Source organism: Ilyonectria robusta (assembly GCF_021365365.1).
Source record: "Ilyonectria robusta strain PMI_751 chromosome Unknown BGZ61scaffold_2, whole genome shotgun sequence".
NCBI classification, from domain to species: domain Eukaryota; kingdom Fungi; phylum Ascomycota; class Sordariomycetes; order Hypocreales; family Nectriaceae; genus Ilyonectria; species Ilyonectria robusta.
The window spans coordinates 2,700,454-2,723,231 of record NW_025764436.1 but is presented as its reverse complement, the minus strand read 5'-3'; the positions used below and the strand labels follow the sequence as shown (position 1 = coordinate 2,723,231).

Genomic DNA, 22,778 nt, shown 5'->3' with positions numbered 1-22,778 from the left:
CCGGGGCTGTTGAGCAAGAACAAGAGGAGGGGGAGGGGCAGAGAGAAGCTGGAGGAGGGGAAGCCACCGAGTATTAAACCATGACGAGAGAAAAAAAAAACCTGATGGGACATGGGGACATGGGACACGATGATGAGGTACGGTAGGTGGATTCCCTTTTCACGATGGGGCCAAGCTACGAGCCCACGAGCCCGCGAGCCATGAGCCTATGAGCCTACGATGCGCCGCGCCGCGAGGGAGCCAAGCAGTGCCAGGTCGGAGCCCACGGCCGAATGCGAGAGGAGGAGAAAGAGGAGCCGTGCTCTATTTTTTTTTGGTTCCATTCAGGTTGTTCCCTGCTTGCTTGGCTTGGCTTTGAGCCCTGCCGCGCTGGGTCCCCTCTGGGCTTTCGGGCCTCTTTTGGAGGAGGGGGTGGCCCCGCGACAGCCCTTGGGCGTTGGAAACGCCCTGAGTTGCGTTGGATTTAGCGCTGAGGCTAAAGGCGGGCCAGCCGGGCCTCCTCTGGGGTGGTAGGATGGGGTACCGGACAGCGCCCTGGGACTGGTTCGGCGGCGGCCAATTCATTCGATGCTTTTGCAATCCCTGCTTGCGTGCTGCTGCTCATGATGTGACGGGGGACGGGAGACGGGGGGGCACGAGCAAAGACGCAGCGCAACGGGAGACGCAACCAAACGGGAACCGGGGGCTTGGAGGCGAGGCACTTGACGGGTTACAGAGCGCTGCGGGTGGGTGGTGTGGAGTCGCCATGTACTATGTATGATGCGCTTATAATGTACAGAATACGGATCATGATGAAGATGCTTGATACTCACAGACCGGAACTCGTTGATGCTCCTAGTTCGAAAGAATCATGGAATTCCACCGTCGTGGGAAACAGGTGCCGGAATATTCATACACAGAGTCATGCCAATAATACACTCGAAGCAAACGACTCCAAACACCCCAATTTCCACAACATAGGAAAAAGCACCGGCCGTTAAAAGCTCAAGCCAAAGTTCCTGACTTGGTTGCCTCCCAAATCGACACGCCCGCCCAGCTTCATCCTGGCCTCACTCAACCTCCCATCACGGAACGTGTACGGAGTCCGGAGTACATCCACAGGCATCGTTATCTCTCGCATCCCGGTCCTCTCACTGTACCGTACCGTACCGTACCGTACTGTACGTCTCCTGCAGACGGACACGCCCAGACCCAATCCTGATTCTACCACTGATTCAACGGGGCCGTCAAAAGGACCCCTCCCGTGGAATTGACAAGAACAAACAAATACAAAAAAAAAGCCACCAGCGGACGGGAAACACGCCGAACGAGTCAATCAGCACTCGCCCTGGGCCAAGCTGCCCCGGCCCCGCATAACAATCTTGCATCGCTCCGATTCGGCTCGCCGTCGATCACCCAGGGCGAATCCAAGATGGCGCGCGGGACGGCGGCATGTGGCAGGCTTGGGGATATTGTCTGAGTTGTACAGAGCTTACGAGAACGCCTGCCGTGCCACGACTTTCCTTGCCCCCTGTCACCGCGGCACGGCAAAGGCCCTCGACGCGTTGCCATGACTGCGTGATGACGGGCTGGCAGCATATCCTCAGCATCATCAATGCGCACGCCAATCTCCCCAGGTGCCAGGTGCCATGGGGGAGGGGAGCCGCGGCCCTCGTTCGCGTCCGTCTGGCCGGTGTTATCTTGCCGTCTCGCCTGGCGGCTGGCATCGCTTGCCAGGGATCGAGATGCAGAACCAAGTAAAATAAAAAATTGTCTCCAAATGCAGAACACAGCACAGCTTCGTCTGTTGGCTCCCTGTCTCAAGTCCCTCCAGCCCCCCTGTGCCCTGCTGGGGGATTCGATCCGCATGGACCATGGGATTGACTGTGGAGAGCTGCATGCGTGTTGGCGGGCGTGTCCATGACGGCTAACACCCCGGGAACGCCATGCCACTGCTGCAAGCCGCGCTGACGCAAACGACATATTTCGCGCTCCTATTCTCTTTTTTTCTTTTTTCTCTTCTTACTTGATTGCAACCTGTTCTCTATTTCCAGCCTTGGCCAACTGATTGATCAGGAATTCCCGGCTTCGAGGCCGGTCGGCTAGCCGGTGGCGGGCTGGGCGTTACGAAGAGCTGTAGCATCCGAGACAACATGACAATCAATGGCATCCAACGCGACGACACCCACCAAAGCTCAGCCCCCCGGCTGGACATTCATTCCCGAGGGTTGCCTACGGAGTTACGTGGATTGCACGTACTGGAACGAGAGGATGTTCAGGCCCCCCTCCTCCAACTAACCTCGAGGGAATAGGAGGTTGCTACAGCATAACCGCTGCGGAGGAGGGCTCATGATGAACCGCCACTGCACCCCGCAGCCTTCCCAACCCCTTGGTCACCCGTCCATGGCCCATCCACCCAGTGGGGATTCCCGGCGGCGGCTTCGGGCCTGTCTAGAACAGCGTACGGCACAGCCGTTGCTGCGTGGCGCCTTGGGCTTCCAAACACTTGTCCGTGATGTGTGTGTGATGGGACGGCGGCCGCAAAACGGCGTGGCACCGTGGCATCAATCGGAAGAGGCAAACTAGTGCATCAGCAACAACACACATCAACACACCTCAGCAACTGGTTAGTCTAAGCGGAACCTCAGCATGAGTGACAATCCTTCTCCAACAGACGAGGCAATTCCGTATCTAGGATGTAGAATTCTGGACCCCAAGCACGGCTTGCATCAATCCATCCCCCTTGCTCCTCGCAAGCATAAGCCATGCGTCTCATCTGCAAGCCATCAGTGCCTCGCCCACGGTACATACGCTTCCCCCCCCCCTTCCTCCATCCGCCCGTCTGGACCAGCATCCCAAACGGCAAATCTCCTCGGTTTCTCCAAACGCGAACGCCGCGGATGGTCTGATGCCCTCAAATCGAGATGCGACGCCAGGGCATGTGGGCGCGTCCCCCAATCGCTCCCGGACTCTCTCCGACGGTGCTCCCCCGCAGGCGCCGGGATTGAGGCCTCGTCGACCTGGGCCGAAAGGGGACATTTCCGGCGGCGGCGCTGGTGAGAGCCCAATGCCACCCCCCGAGGGCAGAGTATTCATGACCAACTAAACACCCTCTCTCTCCCTTTGAGGCCAGCTCTGGACCATCAGATGGCCTGCCCGAAGAGTAATGCAGAGCATTAGGTGCTGCGCTTCCCCTCATCCATAAACAACTGCTCCGTCCAGATGACCTCTCGCCCCTCAAGTCCTGCACCCGCCGCCCCCCTCCTCCATGGACCCCGGTCCCCACCCGGCCCCGCGTGCCTCATGCAAACCGGTGGTCTAGGGTAGGTGATTTGCCCCGCGGCTTTCCGTCCGTGATGCCTCCAGCCGTGAGCCATCCACTCACGATCGGTGGAGTCGCCTCGTGGCCCAGAACCGGCTGCGAGAAGTGTGCTGCAACTGCGGCAAGGCGTGCTCCGCCCTGTCCTGCAGAATGCCGATTTCTGTCTTTTCTTGACTTTTTGCTGCCCCTGTCAAACCCCGGCCTTTGCCTCGTGCTGCGTGTGATGGTTCTGAACATGCGCGCTTCCCTTAAGCGACTACCGGCTCCGGTGGGCCAGGCCCGAGAAGACCCGACCGCAGAGCTGCGCAGGGCCATCGAGCCGTCGCAGGGTTGGCCTTGGGTTTGATTCAGGGCGCTCGTGGGCTCAGAGATGCGGTTGCTGGAGTGGGTGTTGCTGCGTACATGGTACCTGTGCATGGGGATGCATGTGCGTGGACAAGCAATAGCATATCTTGATCGCGCTTCTCTCCAGTACCTGCCTACCAACGCCACGGAATCATCCACGACCAAGGAAAACACTACACGAGCGGGATAAACTAGCTTCTCCAACAGTCACCGGGGACAGAAGGGTTCCATCTTGGGTGCTAGAACACGGGCCGAGCCCAGTGGTTCGATGCTCGCTGCAATGCTACCCCACAACACCACCTACTGACTTTGAAGCTATCGTGAGCTTCATCCGCGGTCCAATTCGACAGCCCTCTCCATTCATCCTATCCGCCATCCGGTCAATCCCTCTAAAATATCTCTCGTCTGCAGCCGAGATACCCTCGGAGTGCACCAGTCCGAGGCGCCCGCTGCCCGTCCCATCAATTCCTCGCAAGCGAGCCTATGAGCGTCCGACATGACGATATGGAAACCCTGGCGCCCCCATCCAAGCCCCAAGGACTACCATCTGCACCCCTCCGCTAAACAGATCGGCACTATCGGCGTTCGAGCAAGGCAGTACCCGCATCTAACATGCCCGAGGCCTGGGATGCAACTCCAACAAACCTTGGCTGGCTGACCCTGGCCTATGTCACTGGCCAACTGACCAGTCACCACCGAGTCCTAGAGGTACCTCATCTGTCCCTGGCGCGTACGTGGCTTCCTCGCCTGAGTCCTGTTGCAGCTCTGACGGGTTGCGTGAGATTTGAGAGCAACTATTTTCTGCTCCCGCGTCGACGGCGTGTGTAATTGCAGGCACTCATGTGGTGCCACGCGCGCGACGGACATTGACTGGCGAGTCAAGATGGCAAGCCTTCTTGCCATGCGGATGCAGATGCAAGAATGAAACTGTGGGTGGAACCGCTCCCTAATCATGGCGAAAGAGGCAAATATTCTGCAACAGAGGCCGTGTGAACGGCACTGTCGTCTTTCTCATGGAACTGGTACTTTTCAAGGGGTATCTCATCCATAGGGTCGAGCTCATCCATCCCACACTAATTCCGCCAAAGCCGGACGGCCTTGTCTTTGCCTCCGCTCGCAACTCTTTTTCCGTCGGGGGCCCAGTCTACAGCGTAAACCTCGTCCTGATGGCCAGGCAAGTCCATTGCCAGCTTGTGGGATGCCATCGACCACACCTTCAAAGTCGTATCCTTTGATCCTGTGACTAGTAGTCTCGAATCCGCCGAGAATGAGCACTGGTAAACGGGAGCTACATGTCCACGGAGTGTGTTGATGAACTTGCCGTCCCTAAGTTGGTTGTTAGCTAAACCACGTGTCAAGTGGGATTCGTGACACATACCTTCCGCTCCAAAGCTTGGCGTGGTTGTCCCAGCCCGCACTGGCGATGAGGCTACCATCGGGTGAAAACGAAACATGGTTGATTTGCTTCTGATGACCCAGCATGCGCGCCACCGGCTTCGTTCCTTGGGAGGGATCCCATAGGTACATGGTGAAGTCGTCACTGGCCGAGACCACACGTTCTGCTACCTTGCCTTGGAACTTGGCAGCCTTCTCAAACCGCTCCTTGGCCTTGGCCCGCTTCCCCTCATCAGTGTCTGGGACAGGCGTGTGGTCGTAGAAAGCGGTTCGTAGAGCAAAATCAGTCGAGAGAGCAAGGTGGTTCACCCAGTGAGCATGTGAAGACAGAGTGTGCACCAGAGTTCCCTTCTCAGCATTCCATACTCGGACCGTCTTGTCATGGCTTGCACTGTAAACGAGACCTTCTCCACCCCAGCGAACACAACTGACACTGCTCTTATGACCAGAAAGGACATGTTCTGTCCGGCCCGTGTTAACCACCCAAATTCTCACAGTTGAATCCTTGCTTGCGCTAGCGATTCGAGGTGTTCCATCTCTCCAGAGATGATACGGCTCCCACGCAATATTAGTCACCCACTTTGAATGTCCAGTTAGGGGGCTTCCAACGGCCTTTCCAGTCTCTGGGTCCCAGAGCCGTACTGATTTGTCCATGCTTCCAGTGGCTAATCTCGCTCCATCAGGGGACCAGGCCACACATAGGACCCATCCACCGTGACCACTGAGGGTGTACTTTGGGGTGCCAGTATCAGTATCCCACACGCGCGCAGTCTTGTCGCCAGAGCCAGTCGCGAGAAGGCTGCTGCTTCGGGGACTGAACTGCGCGGCCAGGATGGCCTCGCCATGTCCAGGCATTCTGTGCGACATGCGAGTGACGGCATGGACCTTGAACACGGCCTGGGGCTCGGCGCTGAGGGTGACAGTCGTCTCAAAGGGGTTCTCAATTCCATGGTTGCGAAGGAGTTGGAGTAAATCGGTGGGATATTGATCGACGATAATATCGGAGCCGGGGATGTGGATTCGGAACCGGTATGGTAGGAACTCTTCTCTCTCCTAGAGACAGAATGTCAGTAGGATATCCCGAACACAGATAGAGTGATGACAAACGTACCCTAGCCAAAAGAGTATTCAAAAGAAGCGACAGGTTCTTCTCCGAGGCATCGGCAAGAGGCACTTCAATCACATCGGCCAGCTGCTTGCCATCACTGTCCTGGAAGCGGGCCTTGAAGGAGCCGGCAGGTCCCAGTGCGATGGCTGTGACATCTTGCTGGATGTGGGAGCGCTCAAGCTCTTCGCGCCTTTGCCGCTTAGACGGCGGGGGTACGATTGTCGCCATCGTGAAAGGAGCTGCTGTTGTGCTTGTGAAATATCTGGATGGTTCAAGGCGGCATGGTGGGGCAGTTTGGCAAAATCGGCAAAATCTGAGAAATTTTGGCGGTGAGTACTGCGGCGGCTACGCTAACAGAACCAGTGGAAACCCGCACGTATTCCCGTTAGGGCCACAAATATGCGCTGTTGAACCCTTCTTCCTTTTCCTTCCTTATCCTTATCAAAACGAGCAGCGCCAATTCCGTATAACGCCTGTGGTCCTTTTATCCCGTCTGCTGCCCCCCCTGCGACGGCCGTCCGCGCATGCGCTTTGGAGGACCCGGGTAGTGTTGGAATTGGGGCATGTCTATCCCCGGAACGGGTATCGGGGTTTGCTGCGGATTCTGCGGCAAATACAGTTGCGATTGCATCATAGCCTGAGCCTGGGCCTGAGCTTGGGCCTGTGCCTGTGCTTGGGCTTGAGCTTGTGCTTGCACATCCTGCTGAGGCAGTGGCTGCTGCTGTACATGCTGCTGCTGAGCGTGCATTTGTTGTTGTTGGTTCTGTTCAACTTGTCTTCGTTGACGAGCTCGCTGTTTCTGTGCAGCGGATTGCCGCTTGCCATCCTCGATCTGACGATGTCGCTTATCTTGAGCCTCCTGTCTCTTCTGTCGCTGTACGTCCTCGTTCTGGACGGCGTAAATGGCTGCAACTCTGAGCTGCAACTGCGATAGAATCCCTAGACGTTCTGGCTGCGACATTTTGCGGTACTCGCCCTTGAACTGGTGGAAGGTATCGCCAGTCAAGCGGAGGACGGCGTTTGACACGCCGGCAACCTGGATCGCAGCCGAAGTCTCGGCATCAGGCAAAGGCCCATCATCTGTGGCCGTTAGAAACAGCGAAGTATTTGTATCCCACGCCTCCTCACCTTCTAAATCCTCAACGGTATTGTTCTCGTCTTCGCTGACCGGTTCGGGTGTCGGGGGTTCTGGGGTTCCTGGCTCGTGGTTGTGCTGATCGCAGGTTATCGTCAGTACCCAACCGCCCATCGTCTTGCGATGCACCGCCTTGGCCTTCCACGGGCAATCAGTCTTCTTGGTCGTTGTCTTGTGCTTGGTGGCCATGCAACGGTACGGCCTGCCGCCTCGGTCGCAGACGAGATCGCATCGTACTATCTCGTTCCCTGGGATGTCGGCACCACCCACTTTGCCGCGGTGAGACCTAGCCTTGACGATCTTGTAGCCATCCTTTTCCATGCCATCATTCAACCCCTTGAACAGGTCCTCGTATGTGTTGTAGATGCCCGAATGGGGCACCGAGACGGCCTCGAGGATGCCAAACATGGCGGGCTTGGGACGCGATCAACGCGTTTGGGGCTCAACGATGTGTGGATTTGCCCATCGACCGGTGTGAGGCGTTGGCGGGCGGCGTGTCAAGGCGTCGCGGGGAAATTGGTGAGGAACTTCCGGCCGCCCGGCTAAGCCTCGGTTGCCCGGAGCCTCCTTCCCTCCTCCCTTCCCCGTGTGACACCTGAGGGTGAGGCTTCATGAGAGCCTTGCCTCCCTTGAGAGGATCATCCAGGCAGCACAGAAACCTCGTAGTTGCATTGGTGTCTTTCTCTGTGCACAGTCTGATCCCTAATTCTACCTTCCATTTTTGTCGCCCTGGTCCTCAAAACCCGACTCATTCATTTGCGACTTTCTGCTACCCAGTCACGCCGAATTAACACCCAGCACAACAGCACAGGATCAGAAAAAACATGTCCGATGCTATCTCCCCATTTTCGAGACCCTCACAAACAACCAGTCGGTCTTCGTCTGCGTATTTCCAGAGCAATGTTCGTCGATCTCACCCTGAGAGTTCATCCTTGCCAAGTGGTCATGGAAGCAGCCGACCTCAGAGCAGTCGACCTCACACTAGCCTCAGCCATGGCCTCAGCTACCCTTCTGTGACGAGCACCGGACCCAGCACATCTCGACCCCCGACAGCGCGCCCAGGAACTCGACAGGGCATCCAGTCAGGTCGAAAGTCACGAGCTGCTGCTGCGTCGTCTGTTCTGGGTCTCACCGAGTCTCACAGCATTGTGTGTGCTGTCAGCGAAGCCCGCAGCGTCTCCCCTGCGGTAGGCGTCGCGTTTGTCAACGTTTCAATCGGTGAGGTCGTCCTCAGTCAAATATGTGACAACCAGTCCTATGTCAAGACCATTCACAAGATCCAAATGTCGGCCCCTTCTCGCATTCTCTTCATGGGTACTGCCTGTTCCCGAACTGCCCCAAGCACACTCTTTTCCCTTGTCCAGGAACTTGTACCAGAAGCGCAAGTTGACGCCTTGGATCGCTCGGCATGGTCCGAGAATGATGGCCTAGAGTACATCCAGAACCTGGCATTTAAAGATGATATTGAGCCCCTGAAAGTGGCGGCTCAAGGCAAGTTTTATGCCATCAGTTCTTTTGCTGCTGTAAGTTGGGATTAGAAGGCATGCCAAGTGGCAAGCATTTCTCACCGCGGTACAGGCCATGAAATATATCCAGCAACATTTCGCCATCAATTTCGTCCCACACTCTCTTCGTATCCGATATCGACCCTCCGAGGACACCATGATGATTGACATATCCGCAATTCAGTCTCTTGAAATCATGCAAAATTTGCGCAACGCGAAATCCAAAGAATCTCTATTTGGCTTGTTGAACCACACATCTACTCCTATGGGATCCAGAATGCTTCGAAGTAACATCCTTCAACCGCCGACACGTCCAGAGTCGTTCATCAGCCCTCGCTATGACGCGCTAGAGGAATTGACGACTAACGAGGAGATGTTTCGTGAGATTCGGAAAGGTGAGTTGTGTGCAAAACAATAGCGTCTATCATGGCGCTGACTGAATGAAGCCTTGAAGCTCTTTCATGATGTGGAAAAACTGTTGACCAAGGTATCTCCATAATCCACCTGGTATTGTGTCGTCTAACTGTTCCAGTTGATAATTGTTCCTCCGCCTGGAGATGTTCAGCAAGTTGAAGAACAGATCAACCAGGTCTTGATGGTAAAAAGTTTCCTCGAAGCCATCCCTGAGCTGTACGCCGCCCTACAACCTGCCACGAGTGCCCTACTAGTGAAGATTCGTGACCTCTGTCGTCCGGAAATCAGGCGTCGAACACTCGACAAAATTCGTAACATCATTGAGGCAGATGTCACGTACATGAAGTCTGCCCTCGACTTACGCAACCAGAGAACATTCGCAGTCAAGGCGGGTATTAGTGGAATGTTGGACGTTGCTCGTCAAACATACAAGGAGCTGACGGAAGAAATCCACAAACACGTTGATGAAGTCAATGGTACGAGCTTGGAGGCAAGCAAAGTAAGCTGATAGCTGACATGCAGCAGAGACACATGGGATCGACGCCAGTTTGAGGTACGATAACGGCCGCAAATACTGGCTTCGCCTTAAAGCTGCCGACTTTGATGACCGTCCTCTCCCGGCCGATCTCATCCATGCGATTCGCAAGAAGGACAAAATCGAGTGTCAAACCCTGAGCCTGGTCAAGCTGAATTTGAGACTTTCAGATACGTCCAACGAAATCATCATCCGGAGTGATGCTGTCATCCAGGCTTTGGTGAAGGAGCTTCGGCAGGAGGCACCACATCTTTTCCGGGTTTGTGAATCGGTCGCCCTTGTCGATATGATCTCGTCTTTTGGACAGCTGGCTACAACTCGAGACTACGTGCGACCTGACATTGGTGGTACCTTGGCGTTGAAATCCGCTCGTCACCCAGTCTTGGACAAGGTGTGTTTTTGTTGAATCCGGTTAGACAATTCTAATATGGTAGTCCATGGCTGGCAACTTCGTTCCAAACGACTACTATGCAACTGAACAATATTGCTTCCACATCGTCACCGGGTGCAATATGAGTGGGAAAAGCACATACATTCGAGCTGTTGCCTTGTTGCAGATCATGGCACAGATTGGATCATTTGTCCCTGCCGAGTATGCCGCGTTTCCCATCATACACAACATATTTGCTCGTGTTTCACTTGAAGACAATATCGAGAGTAACCTTTCGACGTTCTCGGTTGAGATGCGGGAAATGGCATTCATTCTCCGAAACATTGACGACAAGAGCCTTGCTGTCATCGATGAGCTGGGCCGGGCAACAAGCACCAGAGACGGTCTAGCCATAGCCATTGCAATGTCTGAAGCTTTGGTTCAGAGCAAGGCTTCAGTCTGGTTTGCAACTCACTTCACTGACTTGACCCGGGTACTTGCAGACCGACCGGGTGTGTTAAATTTGCATCTCGCAGCCGACAGTTCCACCACAGTAGATGGATTGCCTCAGGTCACAATGTTGTACAAGGCGACCGCTGGTGCGATCAACGACGAACAGCATTATGGTATCGACTTGGCACGAGCAATTGGGCTGCCCCAGTCATTCATCGAAAAGGCGGAGGCGGTTGCAAAAGACTTGAGGCAGAAGAGAGAGGCAAGCAAGCGAAGTTCGGAATCAACAAAATTGTCGGCCCGACGCAAGCTCATCCTGAATCTCCACGAGGCACTGAAGCAAGCGAGGGACTCGGGCAGTGAGGAGGCTCTGCCTGGGTACCTGAGCCGACTCCAAGAGGAGTTTATTGTTCGGATGGAGGAGGTCGATACGCTATAGCTGGAGGGTACGGTGGGAAATACCTTGCACTCGCACGGGAGTTGGTGACATTGGTGGCACGAGCATGTTCGATCTTACAACTTGCTAATGTCTGATGGAATCGTTAATGATTTAAATCTTTGGTATCGAGTACTCTTTATGTTTCAGCACCAGGCCGCTTGTAGTCTAGATGTCGAACCCGCTTCCAAACCTCTCTTACAGTTCTCTCCTGTGATTGGCGACCGGTCTCCTTCTCAGAAGGACCTGCTGGGCTATTTGACATCAGTCGATGTATATGAGTGGACTTGGACTGGAAGACTTACCGAATAGCCAAATACAACCTGCCGCCAAGATGTGCTGTGGGGATATCTGCCGTCTCAGGGTCTTCTGGTGGGTTGGCTGTGGTGATCAAACCTCCAGCTTCCTCGAGAATCGCGAAACCAGCAGCGACGTCCCATTCCCAGCAACCACCTTCCCACCAGATATCGAAGGACCCCATAGCTGTGTATGCGAGATCGAGTGTTGCACTGGGTTCACATGTGTTAGCTAGGTGCGGGTGCTTGCGAATACAGGGCATCATACCTCCCCAAGCTGCGCATGCCGTGGACCATCCCGCCCTTTCCGCCTCGTCCACCGCGCTCAGAAGCCATGTTGACAAAGGATTCCACCTTGCGCGTCATGTTGCCATCGGGGATGTCTCGGCGATCCTTCCCCCACTCGCAGGAAAACGTACACCCGCTGGGTGCATTGTGTGGCATTGGAGGCGTTGGGTTGCGGATCAAGGGGAGCCGCTGTGTGCCGTTGAGCCAGGCGCCCTTGCCGACGCATGACGAGAAGGATTGGTGCAGGAAGGGGGCGTTGATGACGCCGATAATGGGCACGCCTTTGACTGCGAAGGCGATGGACACGCAGAACATGGGGAAGAGGTGGGTGAAGTTGACGGTCCCATCCAGAGGGTCGACTATCCAGGTCGGCCGGTCATCGACGAGGTATGTTCGAGATGCCCCGGCGGAGTACGACTCCTCACCGAGGAAGCTACAAGCGCATAGACGTCAGTTTGGACATCAGGCATGACGGATGATATGACGCCTCACCCATGATCAGGATACTTGGCTTCGACCGACGTCCGAATGAAGTGCTCGACATCTGCAAGCATGGACCGTTAGCACAGAGAGCCTACTAGCCGCCGGCAATGGCAGCAATGCCAGAAACGGACCAACGCACCGTTATCGGTCTTGGTCACAATGTCTACCGAGTTCTCCTTCTCGACGTACGATACGGTGGACGAGCTGGACTCGTCCCCGCTGCCGTCCATGCGCCGGCGGGCTGCGGCCATGAGCATGTCGCCGGCATCCTTGCCCAATTGCACGGCGAAGGCGTAAATCTCGGCAAGCTCCTTGTCATCCATCGTAGCGTTCTTCCTGAGTGTGTTTCCAGGAAGAAGGTTGACGGTCTGGCTGTCGGGGGACCCGTTTTGAGGGCGGTCGAATGAATGTCGAGGATAGCCGCCTCAAACCGGGCCCAGCATGTATTCCGCGCGCGCCGGACCAACAGCGCAGTGGGGAATTGGCTTTGGGCTGCCGATCTCAGATCTGTCATGGCTCATGGTAGCTGCATGAGCCTTGCTCTGGGACGCTTCTGGGTGAAGCTTTAACCGGCACGGTGGGGCGAGCGAGCCAAGATCCCGGTGCGACTGAGCTATGCCGAAAGGATGAAGGTTGAGCATAGCGACCGACGGCGTGCGGCAATGACGGGCGACCAGAACAGAAGCAATTCGGCGTCGACAAGTATATCAACAAGGGATTGGAGATTGGAGCTGGAGCTTGGAGCTGGAAATCTTCCTAGTCAGGTACTAATTCACTTCACTAAACCAATCCCAACACAATGCCCGAATTCGACCAGCCCGACATGCCTCGCCATATCCTCCTGATCAACGGGCCCAACCTCAACCTGCTCGGGACCCGCGAGCCGCATATCTACGGCTCTACCACGCTGACCGACGTGGAAGACGCAGCCAAAGCCCAGGCCGAGGGGTTGTCGGCAACCCTGGCCTCCTTCCAGTCCAACTCGGAGGGTGCCATCGTGGACCGCATCCAGGCTGCACGAGGCAACACCGATGCGATTGTCATCAACGCGGGGGCCTACACCCACACCAGCGTCGCCATCAGGGATGCCCTGGCCGGCGTCGACATTCCCTTCGTCGAGATCCACATCTCAAATGTCCATACGCGAGAGGCCTTCAGACACCACAGTTACCTGTGCGACAAGGCCGAGGCCGTCATCTGCGGCTTGGGAGTGTTTGGGTACATAGCTGCGATTGAGTATGCGGCCAAGCACTTGAAGCTGAGGGGGAGAGCGAAATTGTAATTATTAAATTGGAAAGATAAATGGAATAGAAAGGGCTCAAAAGGGATCATTAGAAGGAACTGGTTCTATTGGCATTCTAGTTACGGAGTCGGAGGTATAAATTGTAACTCTTGTTCACCAAAATGATATGGGACGGTCAATTACAGACACTGGATTGAAGTGACACAATAGAAGTATGATACATCATTGGAATAAAAAGGAATCGTTACAATAAATCGTTACAGAGGCTCGCTAAGGCTCATTATCTTATTACAGCATCGCCTGCAGTCTTGGCTGCATGGCGTCTTCAGTCCGCAGGCCCACGTCGGCCGTCATTTTCACCCAGGACTCGGCCGCTCGCCGGGCCATCTCCTCTGGCACTGCCTTATCAGTCTCTGTCAACCTCCTGTTAAACACCTCAAAGCTCAGCCACCCCTCGAAGCCAAGTCCATGGACGATGGCCCGGAGGATCTGCTTTACAGGGAGATAGCCACCGTATTGGGGCTCGCCGTAAAATAGTCTGGCATTGCGAGACCAGCTCATGCGAGATGGTTGCTCTGCGTTGTAGAAGGGGTGGTTCTTGTCCAAGGGCTGGGCGAGTCGTTCGCCGTCTGCCACCTGGATGAGGAAGAGCTTTGTGACGTCGACATCGGACAGGATCCTCTTGATCGACTTCATGGTTGCTTCTTCGTAGTCCGGAGTTCTTCCCGTTGGGGAAGCTGGGTCGGCGTAGATCCGGCCCAGAATGTTGTAGCTGTCGAGGCAGACACCAAAGTTGGGTCGGTCAACTCCTCTCACGATTTCCCAGCTGCCTTCCCAGGTATCGACTCGGGTACCCCAGCAGAGGCCTTCCATGGCAAACCGGATTGGCGGTGACTCCTGGAGACCCATATCGGCCGCTTCGGTAAAGTCGGCAATGGTAAGGTCCATGTCGTCCAGGACTTGGTCTGGGGAGAGGAAGCTGCTGGGGAAGAGGATAAGGTCTGTTCCCAAGATGTGGGCGAGCTCGAACCAAAGCTGCAGCTCTTGCAATCTTCGGCGGTGCTCATCACGATCGGCGATGCCGCCGAAGTGCATGAAGGGTTGGAGGCAGATGATTTCTTGGTTTCGGGCATCGCAGAGTTGACGCATCGTTCGGGCGGCTGAGATTTGGTTCTCAGGTGTGTCTCCGCCAGGGAACGACTTGGCCAGGTCTACGAGATCTTCGTAGAAGACCTCGATACCAGTGAAACCGTACTTCTGGGCCATGTCCAACTTGTGTGTGAGGTCGTGGCCGGCGAAGCACCGTCCCAGGGACATTGTGCATATGCTTGGCTTGTGTGCCATTGTGTATTTGTGATAAGGTGGAGGAGGGATGAGGTAAAGTTTCGAGGATAGAGATGATGGATGTGATGATAGGGAGGATGGATACGATGGAACTTTGGAGATGGATAATAATAAAAGAGTCTCGACTTGACAGGAGTTATCAGGGGGATGAGGGAGTATTGGATGGCTTCTACAGTCAATGGAGTCGATGGGTCCAACAAGCGAGATGATAAGTCATCAAGTCTTGGGGCAATATTTTGTTTATCAGGCTCCAGCAGAGCGGAGATGGTGAAGACGGGCCTCATGACGAATCAAGCCTTTCAAGCCTTCTTCCGATAGTCCATACGAGCCTTGTTTTCGATATGTGACAGGCCGGGCCGGGCTGCTGGGGGGTATCGTCATCATTTGGTCACAAGACGCAAGGAAACGATCTGCCGGATTGGTAACAGTGCGCAAAGCAGATTCCCTGATCCATCGGAATGCGAGTTTATCCCAGAGACCGAGATGCGAGATGGGGATGCATCGTGGCGATGAACGATGGTGGTGTAGGCCGGGGTGGTTGCGGTGGGTAAGTCTTTATCCACGAGGCTTGTGGGGGGCGCTCTCGGGACAAAGCTCGTCGGCAATGCGACGGTGTAGATTCGCGCGATTGGACTGCCCCGGATGAATTGGAGCACGGATTCCAGTGGGTTACTGGATATTCAGTGGAAAAACCCTGTGCAGGCCATTGCTTTGCGGGGGGATCTGATCTCGCATGAACGTTGCTTTGCCGTGATGACCAGAGATTCGCCGAGTCCTGAGTGGACACTACTTAGAGAGACCCGACCCCTAGTAGCGGAGGCCCCGGAAAAGGACACTATAGAGAGAGCCAAGCCGCCTGGAGTCTTTTCTTACAGCACGCAACTCCCCACGCAATTCTCTCCCCAACTCTCTCTCCAACTCTCGGCCCAACTTCCCCAGACTCTCTCAACTCCCCGTACAACACCCACAACCACCCACAACCACACACAATGTCTCTGCAATCATACCCCTCAGGCGACACCCTTGCCTCCAATGAGGTCTCCCAGCTTGACCGCCATGGCTACCTCTTTGGCAAGAAGCTGACACACTCGCTGTCGCCCTTCTTCCACAACATCATCTACCGGGACCTTGGCCTGCGATGGGGCCAGGTCCGTCTGGACTCTGCCGATATCCCCAGCTTTATGGAGCTTGCCCGGCACCGCGACTTTTACGGTAAGAAGCATTCGTTCTGAGATGTTGAATCAAAGCTGACATTACCTCGCTTAGGTGCTTCTGTCACTATGCCCAACAAGGTTGCCATCCTGCCGTATCTCGATGAGTTGACCGAGGAGTGCCGTGATGTCGGTGCCTGCAACACCCTGTTCCTCCGGGAAGAGAACGGCCGCCGCATCTTCTGCGGTGCCAACACCGACACCATTGGCATTCGAGAGTCGTTCTACCAGAACGTCTCGGACCCCGATGCCGTCTTCCACAACCGCCCGGCCCTCGTCGTTGGCGGTGGCGGCGCTGCCCGCAGCGCCATCTACGCGCTGTGGAAGTGGATGAAGCCCACTGCCATTTACCTAGTCAACCGAGATGAGACTGAGGTCGCCGACGTCATCAAGGACTGCCAAGCCCGCGGCTACGGCGACCTGCTCATGCACGTCAAGACCGTCGAGCAGGCCACGGAGCTCGAGGTTCCCGGTGCCATTGTCGCCTGTGTTCCCGACTTTGAGCCCCAGACCCCCGAGGAGGTGCTCGCGCGCCGCGTTACTGAGACCTTCCTCGACAAGGAGACCAAGGGCGCCATCCTGGAGATGTGCTACAACCCCACGCCCTTCACACGGCTGGGCGCCATCTCAGAGGAGAAGGGCTGGCAGGTCATCCTCGGCACCGAGGCTCTCATCTGGCAAGGCCTGGAGCAGGACAAGTACTGGACGGGCCGCTCGATAGACGAGCTGCCCAAGGACAAGGTGCAGCTGGCTATTACCGAGAAGGTTGAGCAGCGCGCCCAGTCGAAGCTGTAAAAAAAGGCTCTTGGGAATGGAATTGCATAGCGTTTTTGGTTATGACCGTGTCGTCTACGATAGATAGATCATGATGTTTTGATAGTGTGAAGCGAGCATTTTATGGCTACATTTATGAAAAATATATTTCATTAAACACCACACAACCATGTAAGACTCAATTAGTGTATCTGAAGTCCTTTAAAATAGCTGTCAGATTATGCTTAATGGGTGCATTTATTAAAACAATGTCTATCCTCCGATTCCGGCGAGTGGTGGCGAGATCTGGGATGCGCATATCTCCACCAACTACTACCGTTGTCCTTGCGCTTCACGCACCCAAGCCCACCCAAACCCTTGCGCGTAACAGGGCTCATTTGGGACGTCAACAAGACGACGCGTAATCAAGCATTCTCATTAGCTAGGCTGAGTTATTTTTTCGTGCATGCACAATTGAATGGGTCGAAGAGTGTGACACTGCAAAGTTTTCTTTTCGGGCCGGCCCCATAGTGGGGCCGCGATGCCGGTGCGGTGTGAAGATGGAACAGGAATTGAAGAATAGGCAATCGAAACGTGCCGTTATTTACAAGATCTTATTTGCTATTGACTCTAATCCAATGGAGATACGAGTTTATCGTACCCAGAAGTGCAGCCCAATCTCCACCATTATGCATCCGGAGACGCTTTAGACATCCTTGGACTCAACCTGCTCGGTGCGGGCCTTCTCGTCCTTCAAGTCCAGACCATCCATGTTCTGGCGGAACTCTTGTTCGTGCAAGCGCAATTCCTCGAGGATAGTGGAGTGCGCCTTCCTGACTGGCTTGATTTCGAAGAGGCGGTCCATGGCCTCCAGAGGCACACCCTTTGTCTCGGGCACACACAAGAAGACGAAGACGATCGACAAGATCATCATAGTAGCGAAGAAGAGGTAAACACCGTAGCCCATCGTGGCAAACATGTTGACAGTGAATCTCGCGATGATGAAGTTCCAGAACCAGTTGTTTGCAGCGGCATTGGCCTGTCCAAGAGATCGTGTGTTTTGGTCGAACATCTCGGAGTTGAGGACCCACGGGGTGCCGTTCCACGACGGGGTGTAGAAGGCGGTCCACAGGTAGAAGAAGAAGATGGCGGCAGTTCCTCCGGGGGTCAGGTGAATTCCCTCAGTGGCTGTGGTGTCGACCTTGGCGGTGCCGGCAATCTTGATGTATGCGCCGATGAAGTACATGCAGAACGCACCACCACCAGCACCGATCATGAGCAGGTTGCGGCGACCCATGTGATCGATCAGAACCATGATCCACACAAAGGTGAGAACGGTCTTGACAACGCCAAAGATTCCAGTGGTAAGGAAACCAGTGTTGGTGCCGGTGATGCCCAGGCTCTTGAAGACGGTGGGGGAGTAGTAGTTGATAGCGTTGATGCCGGATCCTGTATTTCTTGTTAGTTTTCTGTTTTCTTTTAAACTCGACAAGAGCGAGGAATTGCTTACCGTTCTGGAAGACAAAGAGAAGCCCACCGAGGAGGAAGCGCCACTGAATCTTACGGTCCTTGAGGGCCAGGAAGGGCTTCCAGAAACCAGCGCCGACGTCGGTGTTGAAGCGCTCCAGGTCCTCGTCAATGTAGTTCATCTCCTCGACAATATAGATATGGTCCTCAGGAAGGTCTCGCATCCATGTGAGAATTTTTAGACCTTCCTCACGGCGGCCCTTGGAGAACAGCCATCGAGGAGACTCGGGGATGAAGCACGCGCCGATCAACAGGAGGCCGGCCGGGATGAGCTGGACAGCGAAGGGGATGAGCCACTGGCTGTGAGTCGGCGCAAGAGTCTCACTGATGCCATAGTTTATCCAAAACCCTACTAACCCGCCAATCTGCCATCCAAGTTCGTACAATCCGACGAGGCGACCGCGGACAGCAGGGGGGGCGAGTTCGGAGATGTAGATGGGGGTCATGTTGGAGCAGCCACCAACACCAAATCCGGCGAGGACACGACCACCAATAATAAGACCGAGACCACGAGCCTCATTGGCACCCAGCATCATGCCGGCGCCGACCATAAAAATGAGCGAGAAGAAAATGAGAGACTTGCGACGACCGATGAAGTAGCTGGAGAAGTAGGCGGCCAGCGAGCCGAAGAAGGCGCCGGCCTGGTAGACGGAGACAATGTTCTGCTTGAGCAGCGCCAGCTTGCCCGCGTCCATGGTCGCAAAGTTAAACTCCTCGACAAACGACGGCAGAGCCAGCGTGGTGCCGATAAAGGCCGAGTCGTAGCCAATTGTGCATGCAGCCATGGACGCCGTGGCGGCGCACACGTACACGCGCCAATTGTAGACCTCCTTCGGCGTGGGCCGGTCCTCCTTGAGAGCGAAGATACCCATGACCGCGGTGGATTGGTATAGGCTTTCGACGAGGGAGTTGTAAGGGTCTCAACCTGCGAGTTTGAAGGCGGTGGATGGAATGAGAGGAGAAGTTGTATTGCGACAGCGTCTAACTCTAACACCAGAGGGCCATGGGAGGCAAACCTTTATACTAGAGTCGCATCGGGGCTCGACCCATAACTTTCTCCCTAGTCGCCAGTCCCCAACTAGCCCCAGACCACACCAATCCTTCCCCAAACCGGTCTGTGCTCGCCGCCAAGGGTTGGGAAGTGGGAAGTGGGAAAAACGGCCCCCGGCAAAAAGGTGCGTGGGACGGCCCTGGAAGCCAAAGTCGCATCCCCAGGCGACGCCCATCTCTGGAACTGGAGATTAATCCGGGGTTTGCGGGGTGGGTGTGGGGGATGAACTCGTTTCCGTCCAAGGAGATTGATCGATAATTGTCATCAGCTCATTCGTAGGCTGACCCAGAGGACGGCCGGCTCGCGGTGTTGCGTAGTGTTGGAGGCCATCGCGGCATGGGGCCGGGTTAAACGCTTACCCGTCCCGCCACCCCCTTGACTCGCGTACTGGGGAAGTAGTCTGTTTTCTGGAGCCTCCGCATCGCATCTAGACGTGCCCGCGGGACCAACCTTGTCTAAAATTTCAAGTATTAGGCGGGGGATGAAACCTCAGCCCGCGCATTGGAGTTCTCCGCTCGCCTCGGACACATGGCGCGCGGAGATGGTCATGCATGTTTGCCATGTGTGGAGGAGCTGGACCCCATGTTGCCCTTCCCCGATGGACCCCATGGAAACCCCAATATTCCCCAGTTGGGACACGGCCTGTCCGTGTGTCCGTCGGGTTGGGCCTCACCTGTTTGTCCACGTCGTTTGTCACAAGGGGCCCACGTTTATCAGAGTTACTTCTCACGCCCTACGGTAGGGGACGAGCACTTACCCTACATGCCTTGATCATGGAAATACGAATACTCATCAGACAAGAATTTACGAAAAGAGATTCATGGAGACTGCTTTTTAGTGTTTACCCTCTTCATCAAGAGTCTAATATTCTATGGCATTAAACAAAACAGACATTTGACTCCTGTCCCAATATTCGTAGTACTCATCCTTCATACAGACTTGCAATTCATTTATTTTATTAAATAAAACAAGGCTTTACAGCTCATGTACCAAAATCCCCTTGAAACATCTCGCCCAAGTCACAGCCTGGCGCGAACCCCAAGTTGGTCATGAATTGCGGATCCACATCTATGCTGTCCCCGCAGTCGATGGATCCAAGTTCTTCCAGGATTGCGTCGTAATCCACCAGCTGTCCCGGCATGCCTGGGTGGTGAAAAATCGGAATGGTGTGCCCTCCACTTAACGGAGGGGACTGGAACGTCAGAGTTGGCGTCGCCGTGTACAGCGACTGTGACGTTCCGGGACTCGCGTCCGAGTTGGCGGCGGCAGCATACCTATGCCGCTCGTATGATAGTAGAGCCTGCTCCTTGTGTTGTTGCTGTTGTGGCGGCAGCCGGGTAAGGTCTCGTACGTCTGCTTCCCCTGAAATGCTCGCTGGTCTGTGTGCCGCGTGGTAGGTCGCGGTTGATAGCTCTTCCATGAACGGAGGACCGACTATTCGGTGAGCGACTGGTGGCTCCACTATGGCGGCCGTGTTTGGGTGCCTCTCAGTGCCATCTCCCATTGATGTATCGGCTTCCCATACACTCCGGAGGCTTTCCATTGCCGCTTTCCATCTATTCTTGTCGTGCTCATGCATTCGTTCGCTGTGCCCATGCCGTTGCACAATCTCCATGAGCGTAATCATGAGCGGTGGCGTTCCGGAAGACCCAAAGTTTTCTAAACATGACTCGACAACCTCCAACAGATTCGAAAACAGGGATGGCCTGTGTCCCGGCACCAGGTCCAACGTAACCGTCAAGAACATGCCCTGCAGCAGGAAAGCTGAAGGCACCGTTGGAGTCGAGCCCCCGAAGATGAGGGAATTACAAAAGGAAAATCGCGTATCCAAGCTCTTCACCAAGTCCTCTGGTGTGATTCTTCGGTAAGTGGGACTATCATGCAGTCTTGCGTCCATGCTCGCAGCCCAAAGTTTGGAGAAGGCATACAGCTGTCGGAAAGTGGACAAGGGCTGTGCAGGAGTCTGGGACGATGCAGCTCTGTCGTCCGAGGTCGGGCCAAGCCCGGGAATAGGAGCCCATGCTTCATCCGGGTCTACGAGACCAACCAAAGTGTCCGAGGGCAAGCTGGAGCGCATACCTGTGGTCACTTCTGGGTGGCCAAGACAAAGTGATGCCAGCGTATCCAGCATGAATGCGCCAGCTATTACTCGCGTTTCCGAGTCATTGAGGGAAGCTTCGCTGCCTTGTCTGACTGGAAACATGTGTGTATTGGCTGATCGATTGCTCAAAGCCAGGCGCGACGCCTTCCCGATCAACAGCCACGCCGCTTTGCTTTTCGTTTGTCCCAGAAGAACCAGAGATTGGAGAAGGAGAGCACATATATGAGGGGTTTCGAAGTTGCCGTCATCGGGAGGAATGAGACCGCGGGCGATGGAGTAGATTCTGCTCGGGGAAGGGGTTCCATCATGAGATTGCTTGGGAGAAGCTGCGTCCTGGAATGAAGAAACAGCCAACACAGCCCACAACTGGGCGTGGAGAGCGGAGGAGTAGTTTGGGTCAAGTTTAAGACCTTCGGGGGGATATCTCATGGCAGTGCTGATGACGGCATCCCGATCGATAATGGGGAACCAGCAGTGAGTGTAGGTGAAGTAGATGTCGACGAGGCGCTCCCAGTCGGGGGGTAGTATCAACCGGGCAGACTCCGGAGAAGTTGCTGGTCGCATCGCATATGAGCTTGCGGATAGAGTTCCCTGCGATGGACCTACCCCGTGAACAGAGAAGTCGGGAGATGGTTTGGCGTCGAAGAGGAAGGGGTTGGCGGGGCTGATGCCCTCCTCTGTCTCCGAGTCGTCTGCCGAAGTGTCCGTCCGAGGGGTTTTCTCATCAGAGAGAAGTCTCCCAATATCTTTGTGGATCCGGCTCTTGCTCCATCTTCGATAGAGTCGATGGCCGGCCTTGTCTTTGGTAGCCAGAATGCGGGCTCCTTCGGCGCCTTCGTTCTGGGTGAGCAGCTGATGCAGCGCTCCTTCACAGCCGGGAACCTGCTCAAACAGCCAGGCGAGAGAGAGCTCTATGGTACGCAGATATCCCGTCTGCACGCCTCTCTTGCGCGACGCAGGGGTATAGGAACAGGGCCGGTTCTGCGCGGTGCAGGTGCCGCAGTGAGGGCGGTTGCCGTCGCACTTCTCCCGGGCGGTGCGACACGAGTCGCAGGCAAGGGAGACTCTCTGTCGCTTGGCCGGCGTTGAGGCCGCGGGGGCAGTGAAGGAGTCCGCATCGTTGCCCTCGCGTTTCCTGGGCGGCATCCTTTGGGTGTGGCCGACCGTGGAGTCGTCGTCAAGGAGCTACCTACCTGTGCCACAAGGCACGCAGAGGCATTGCGGAGGGGAATGGACCGCGGATCAACGATCGTACGAGGCTGGCGCCATCTCACACTCACAGTGGTATCAGGATGAACAACGGGATGGAAGACCGCGGGCAGCAGCAGCAGCAGCAGCAATGGGAAAAAGTCCTTGCAAGGGCTGTGGCAATGCGGGGGGAATCTGGGGTCCTGGGGAATATCGAAAAGGCAGCCTGGGAGCGCCTGGAGATGGGAAATGGAGGAGTACACCCAGCCTACTGGCCACCGCCATGTGCAGCAGCC

At 55.4% G+C, this 22,778-nt stretch overlaps 11 protein-coding genes across 11 annotated transcripts; 3 read left to right on the top strand and 8 right to left on the bottom strand.

Annotated features, from left to right (window-relative positions):
- Positions 1–1,145: 1,145 nt before the first annotated feature.
- Positions 1,146–2,145, bottom strand: BGZ61DRAFT_92587 (uncharacterized protein). The gene has a single exon (XM_046257230.1). It carries the CDS (start codon positions 1,960–1,962, stop codon positions 1,312–1,314), a length of 651 nt encoding a protein of 216 aa, XP_046111064.1. The 5' UTR covers positions 1,963–2,145; the 3' UTR covers positions 1,146–1,311.
- A 181-nt stretch (positions 2,146–2,326) lies between these two features.
- BGZ61DRAFT_554113 (uncharacterized protein) lies at positions 2,327–3,178 on the bottom strand (the record flags this gene model as incomplete). The annotated part of the gene is made up of 3 exons (XM_046255569.1): positions 2,791–3,178; positions 2,595–2,611; positions 2,327–2,561 (listed from the first exon to the last, which is right to left on the bottom strand). Exons 1-3 carry the CDS (start codon positions 3,073–3,075, stop codon positions 2,327–2,329), a joined length of 537 nt encoding a protein of 178 aa, XP_046111063.1. The 5' UTR covers positions 3,076–3,178.
- A 1,541-nt stretch (positions 3,179–4,719) lies between these two features.
- On the bottom strand, positions 4,720–6,377 carry BGZ61DRAFT_527243 (WD40-repeat-containing domain protein; the record flags this gene model as incomplete). Its single annotated transcript, XM_046253085.1, has 3 exons — positions 4,720–4,972; positions 5,025–6,094; positions 6,153–6,377. The coding sequence occupies 3 exons, from the start codon at positions 6,375–6,377 to the stop codon at positions 4,720–4,722; spliced, it is 1,548 nt and encodes a 515-aa protein (XP_046111062.1).
- Positions 6,140–7,870, bottom strand: BGZ61DRAFT_92576 (uncharacterized protein). Its single transcript, XM_046257229.1, has one exon. It carries the CDS (start codon positions 7,690–7,692, stop codon positions 6,634–6,636), a length of 1,059 nt encoding a protein of 352 aa, XP_046111061.1. The 5' UTR covers positions 7,693–7,870; the 3' UTR covers positions 6,140–6,633.
- A 238-nt stretch (positions 7,871–8,108) lies between these two features.
- On the top strand, positions 8,109–11,000 carry BGZ61DRAFT_527241 (muts domain V-domain-containing protein; the record flags this gene model as incomplete). The annotated part of the gene is made up of 6 exons (XM_046253084.1): positions 8,109–8,807; positions 8,863–9,184; positions 9,236–9,276; positions 9,322–9,679; positions 9,729–10,129; positions 10,173–11,000. The coding sequence occupies 6 exons, from the start codon at positions 8,109–8,111 to the stop codon at positions 10,998–11,000; spliced, it is 2,649 nt and encodes an 882-aa protein (XP_046111060.1).
- A 136-nt stretch (positions 11,001–11,136) lies between these two features.
- On the bottom strand, positions 11,137–12,387 carry BGZ61DRAFT_527240 (inositol monophosphatase; the record flags this gene model as incomplete). Its single annotated transcript, XM_046253083.1, has 5 exons — positions 11,137–11,251; positions 11,303–11,506; positions 11,562–12,014; positions 12,074–12,125; positions 12,204–12,387. 5 exons carry the CDS (start codon positions 12,385–12,387, stop codon positions 11,137–11,139), a joined length of 1,008 nt encoding a protein of 335 aa, XP_046111059.1.
- Positions 12,388–12,887: 500 nt separating this feature from the next.
- Positions 12,888–13,346, top strand: BGZ61DRAFT_489980 (3-dehydroquinate dehydratase; the record flags this gene model as incomplete). The annotated part of the gene is made up of 1 exon (XM_046250280.1): positions 12,888–13,346. One exon carries the CDS (start codon positions 12,888–12,890, stop codon positions 13,344–13,346), a length of 459 nt encoding a protein of 152 aa, XP_046111058.1.
- A 181-nt stretch (positions 13,347–13,527) lies between these two features.
- BGZ61DRAFT_441752 (xylose isomerase-like protein) lies at positions 13,528–15,067 on the bottom strand. The gene has a single exon (XM_046244631.1). It carries the CDS (start codon positions 14,649–14,651, stop codon positions 13,596–13,598), a length of 1,056 nt encoding a protein of 351 aa, XP_046111057.1. The 5' UTR covers positions 14,652–15,067; the 3' UTR covers positions 13,528–13,595.
- A 197-nt stretch (positions 15,068–15,264) lies between these two features.
- On the top strand, positions 15,265–16,808 carry BGZ61DRAFT_441751 (uncharacterized protein). Its single transcript, XM_046244630.1, has 2 exons — positions 15,265–15,863; positions 15,918–16,808. The coding sequence occupies exons 1-2, from the start codon at positions 15,641–15,643 to the stop codon at positions 16,655–16,657; spliced, it is 963 nt and encodes a 320-aa protein (XP_046111056.1). The 5' UTR covers positions 15,265–15,640; the 3' UTR covers positions 16,658–16,808.
- Positions 16,809–17,187: 379 nt separating this feature from the next.
- Positions 17,188–19,185, bottom strand: BGZ61DRAFT_441747 (quinate permease). Its single transcript, XM_046244629.1, has 2 exons — positions 18,126–19,185; positions 17,188–18,064 (listed from the first exon to the last, which is right to left on the bottom strand). Exons 1-2 carry the CDS (start codon positions 19,012–19,014, stop codon positions 17,322–17,324), a joined length of 1,632 nt encoding a protein of 543 aa, XP_046111055.1. The 5' UTR covers positions 19,015–19,185; the 3' UTR covers positions 17,188–17,321.
- Positions 19,186–20,010: 825 nt separating this feature from the next.
- BGZ61DRAFT_441745 (uncharacterized protein) lies at positions 20,011–22,738 on the bottom strand. Its single transcript, XM_046244628.1, has one exon. The coding sequence runs from the start codon at positions 22,438–22,440 to the stop codon at positions 20,176–20,178; it is 2,265 nt and encodes a 754-aa protein (XP_046111054.1). The 5' UTR covers positions 22,441–22,738; the 3' UTR covers positions 20,011–20,175.
- Positions 22,739–22,778: the final 40 nt, after the last annotated feature.

What these genes read in the sequence shown, in the direction of transcription:
- BGZ61DRAFT_441747 (XM_046244629.1), bottom strand. Translation starts at nt 19,014, where the DNA reads ATGGGTATCTTCGCTCTCAAGGAGGACCGGCCCACGCCGAAGGAGGTC. An exon ending in TCTCTTTGTCTTCCAGAACG is followed by an intron (nt 18,065 to 18,125) that starts GTAAGCAATTCC and finishes CAAGAAATACAG; the next exon opens with GATCCGGCATCAACGCTATC.
- BGZ61DRAFT_92576 (XM_046257229.1), bottom strand. Translation starts at nt 7,692, where the DNA reads ATGTTTGGCATCCTCGAGGCCGTCTCGGTGCCCCATTCGGGCATCTAC.
- BGZ61DRAFT_441745 (XM_046244628.1), bottom strand. Translation starts at nt 22,440, where the DNA reads ATGCCGCCCAGGAAACGCGAGGGCAACGATGCGGACTCCTTCACTGCC.
- BGZ61DRAFT_441752 (XM_046244631.1), bottom strand. Translation starts at nt 14,651, where the DNA reads ATGGCACACAAGCCAAGCATATGCACAATGTCCCTGGGACGGTGCTTC.
- BGZ61DRAFT_92587 (XM_046257230.1), bottom strand. Translation starts at nt 1,962, where the DNA reads ATGTCGTTTGCGTCAGCGCGGCTTGCAGCAGTGGCATGGCGTTCCCGG.
- BGZ61DRAFT_441751 (XM_046244630.1), top strand. Translation starts at nt 15,641, where the DNA reads ATGTCTCTGCAATCATACCCCTCAGGCGACACCCTTGCCTCCAATGAG. An exon ending in CCGGCACCGCGACTTTTACG is followed by an intron (nt 15,864 to 15,917) that starts GTAAGAAGCATT and finishes TACCTCGCTTAG; the next exon opens with GTGCTTCTGTCACTATGCCC.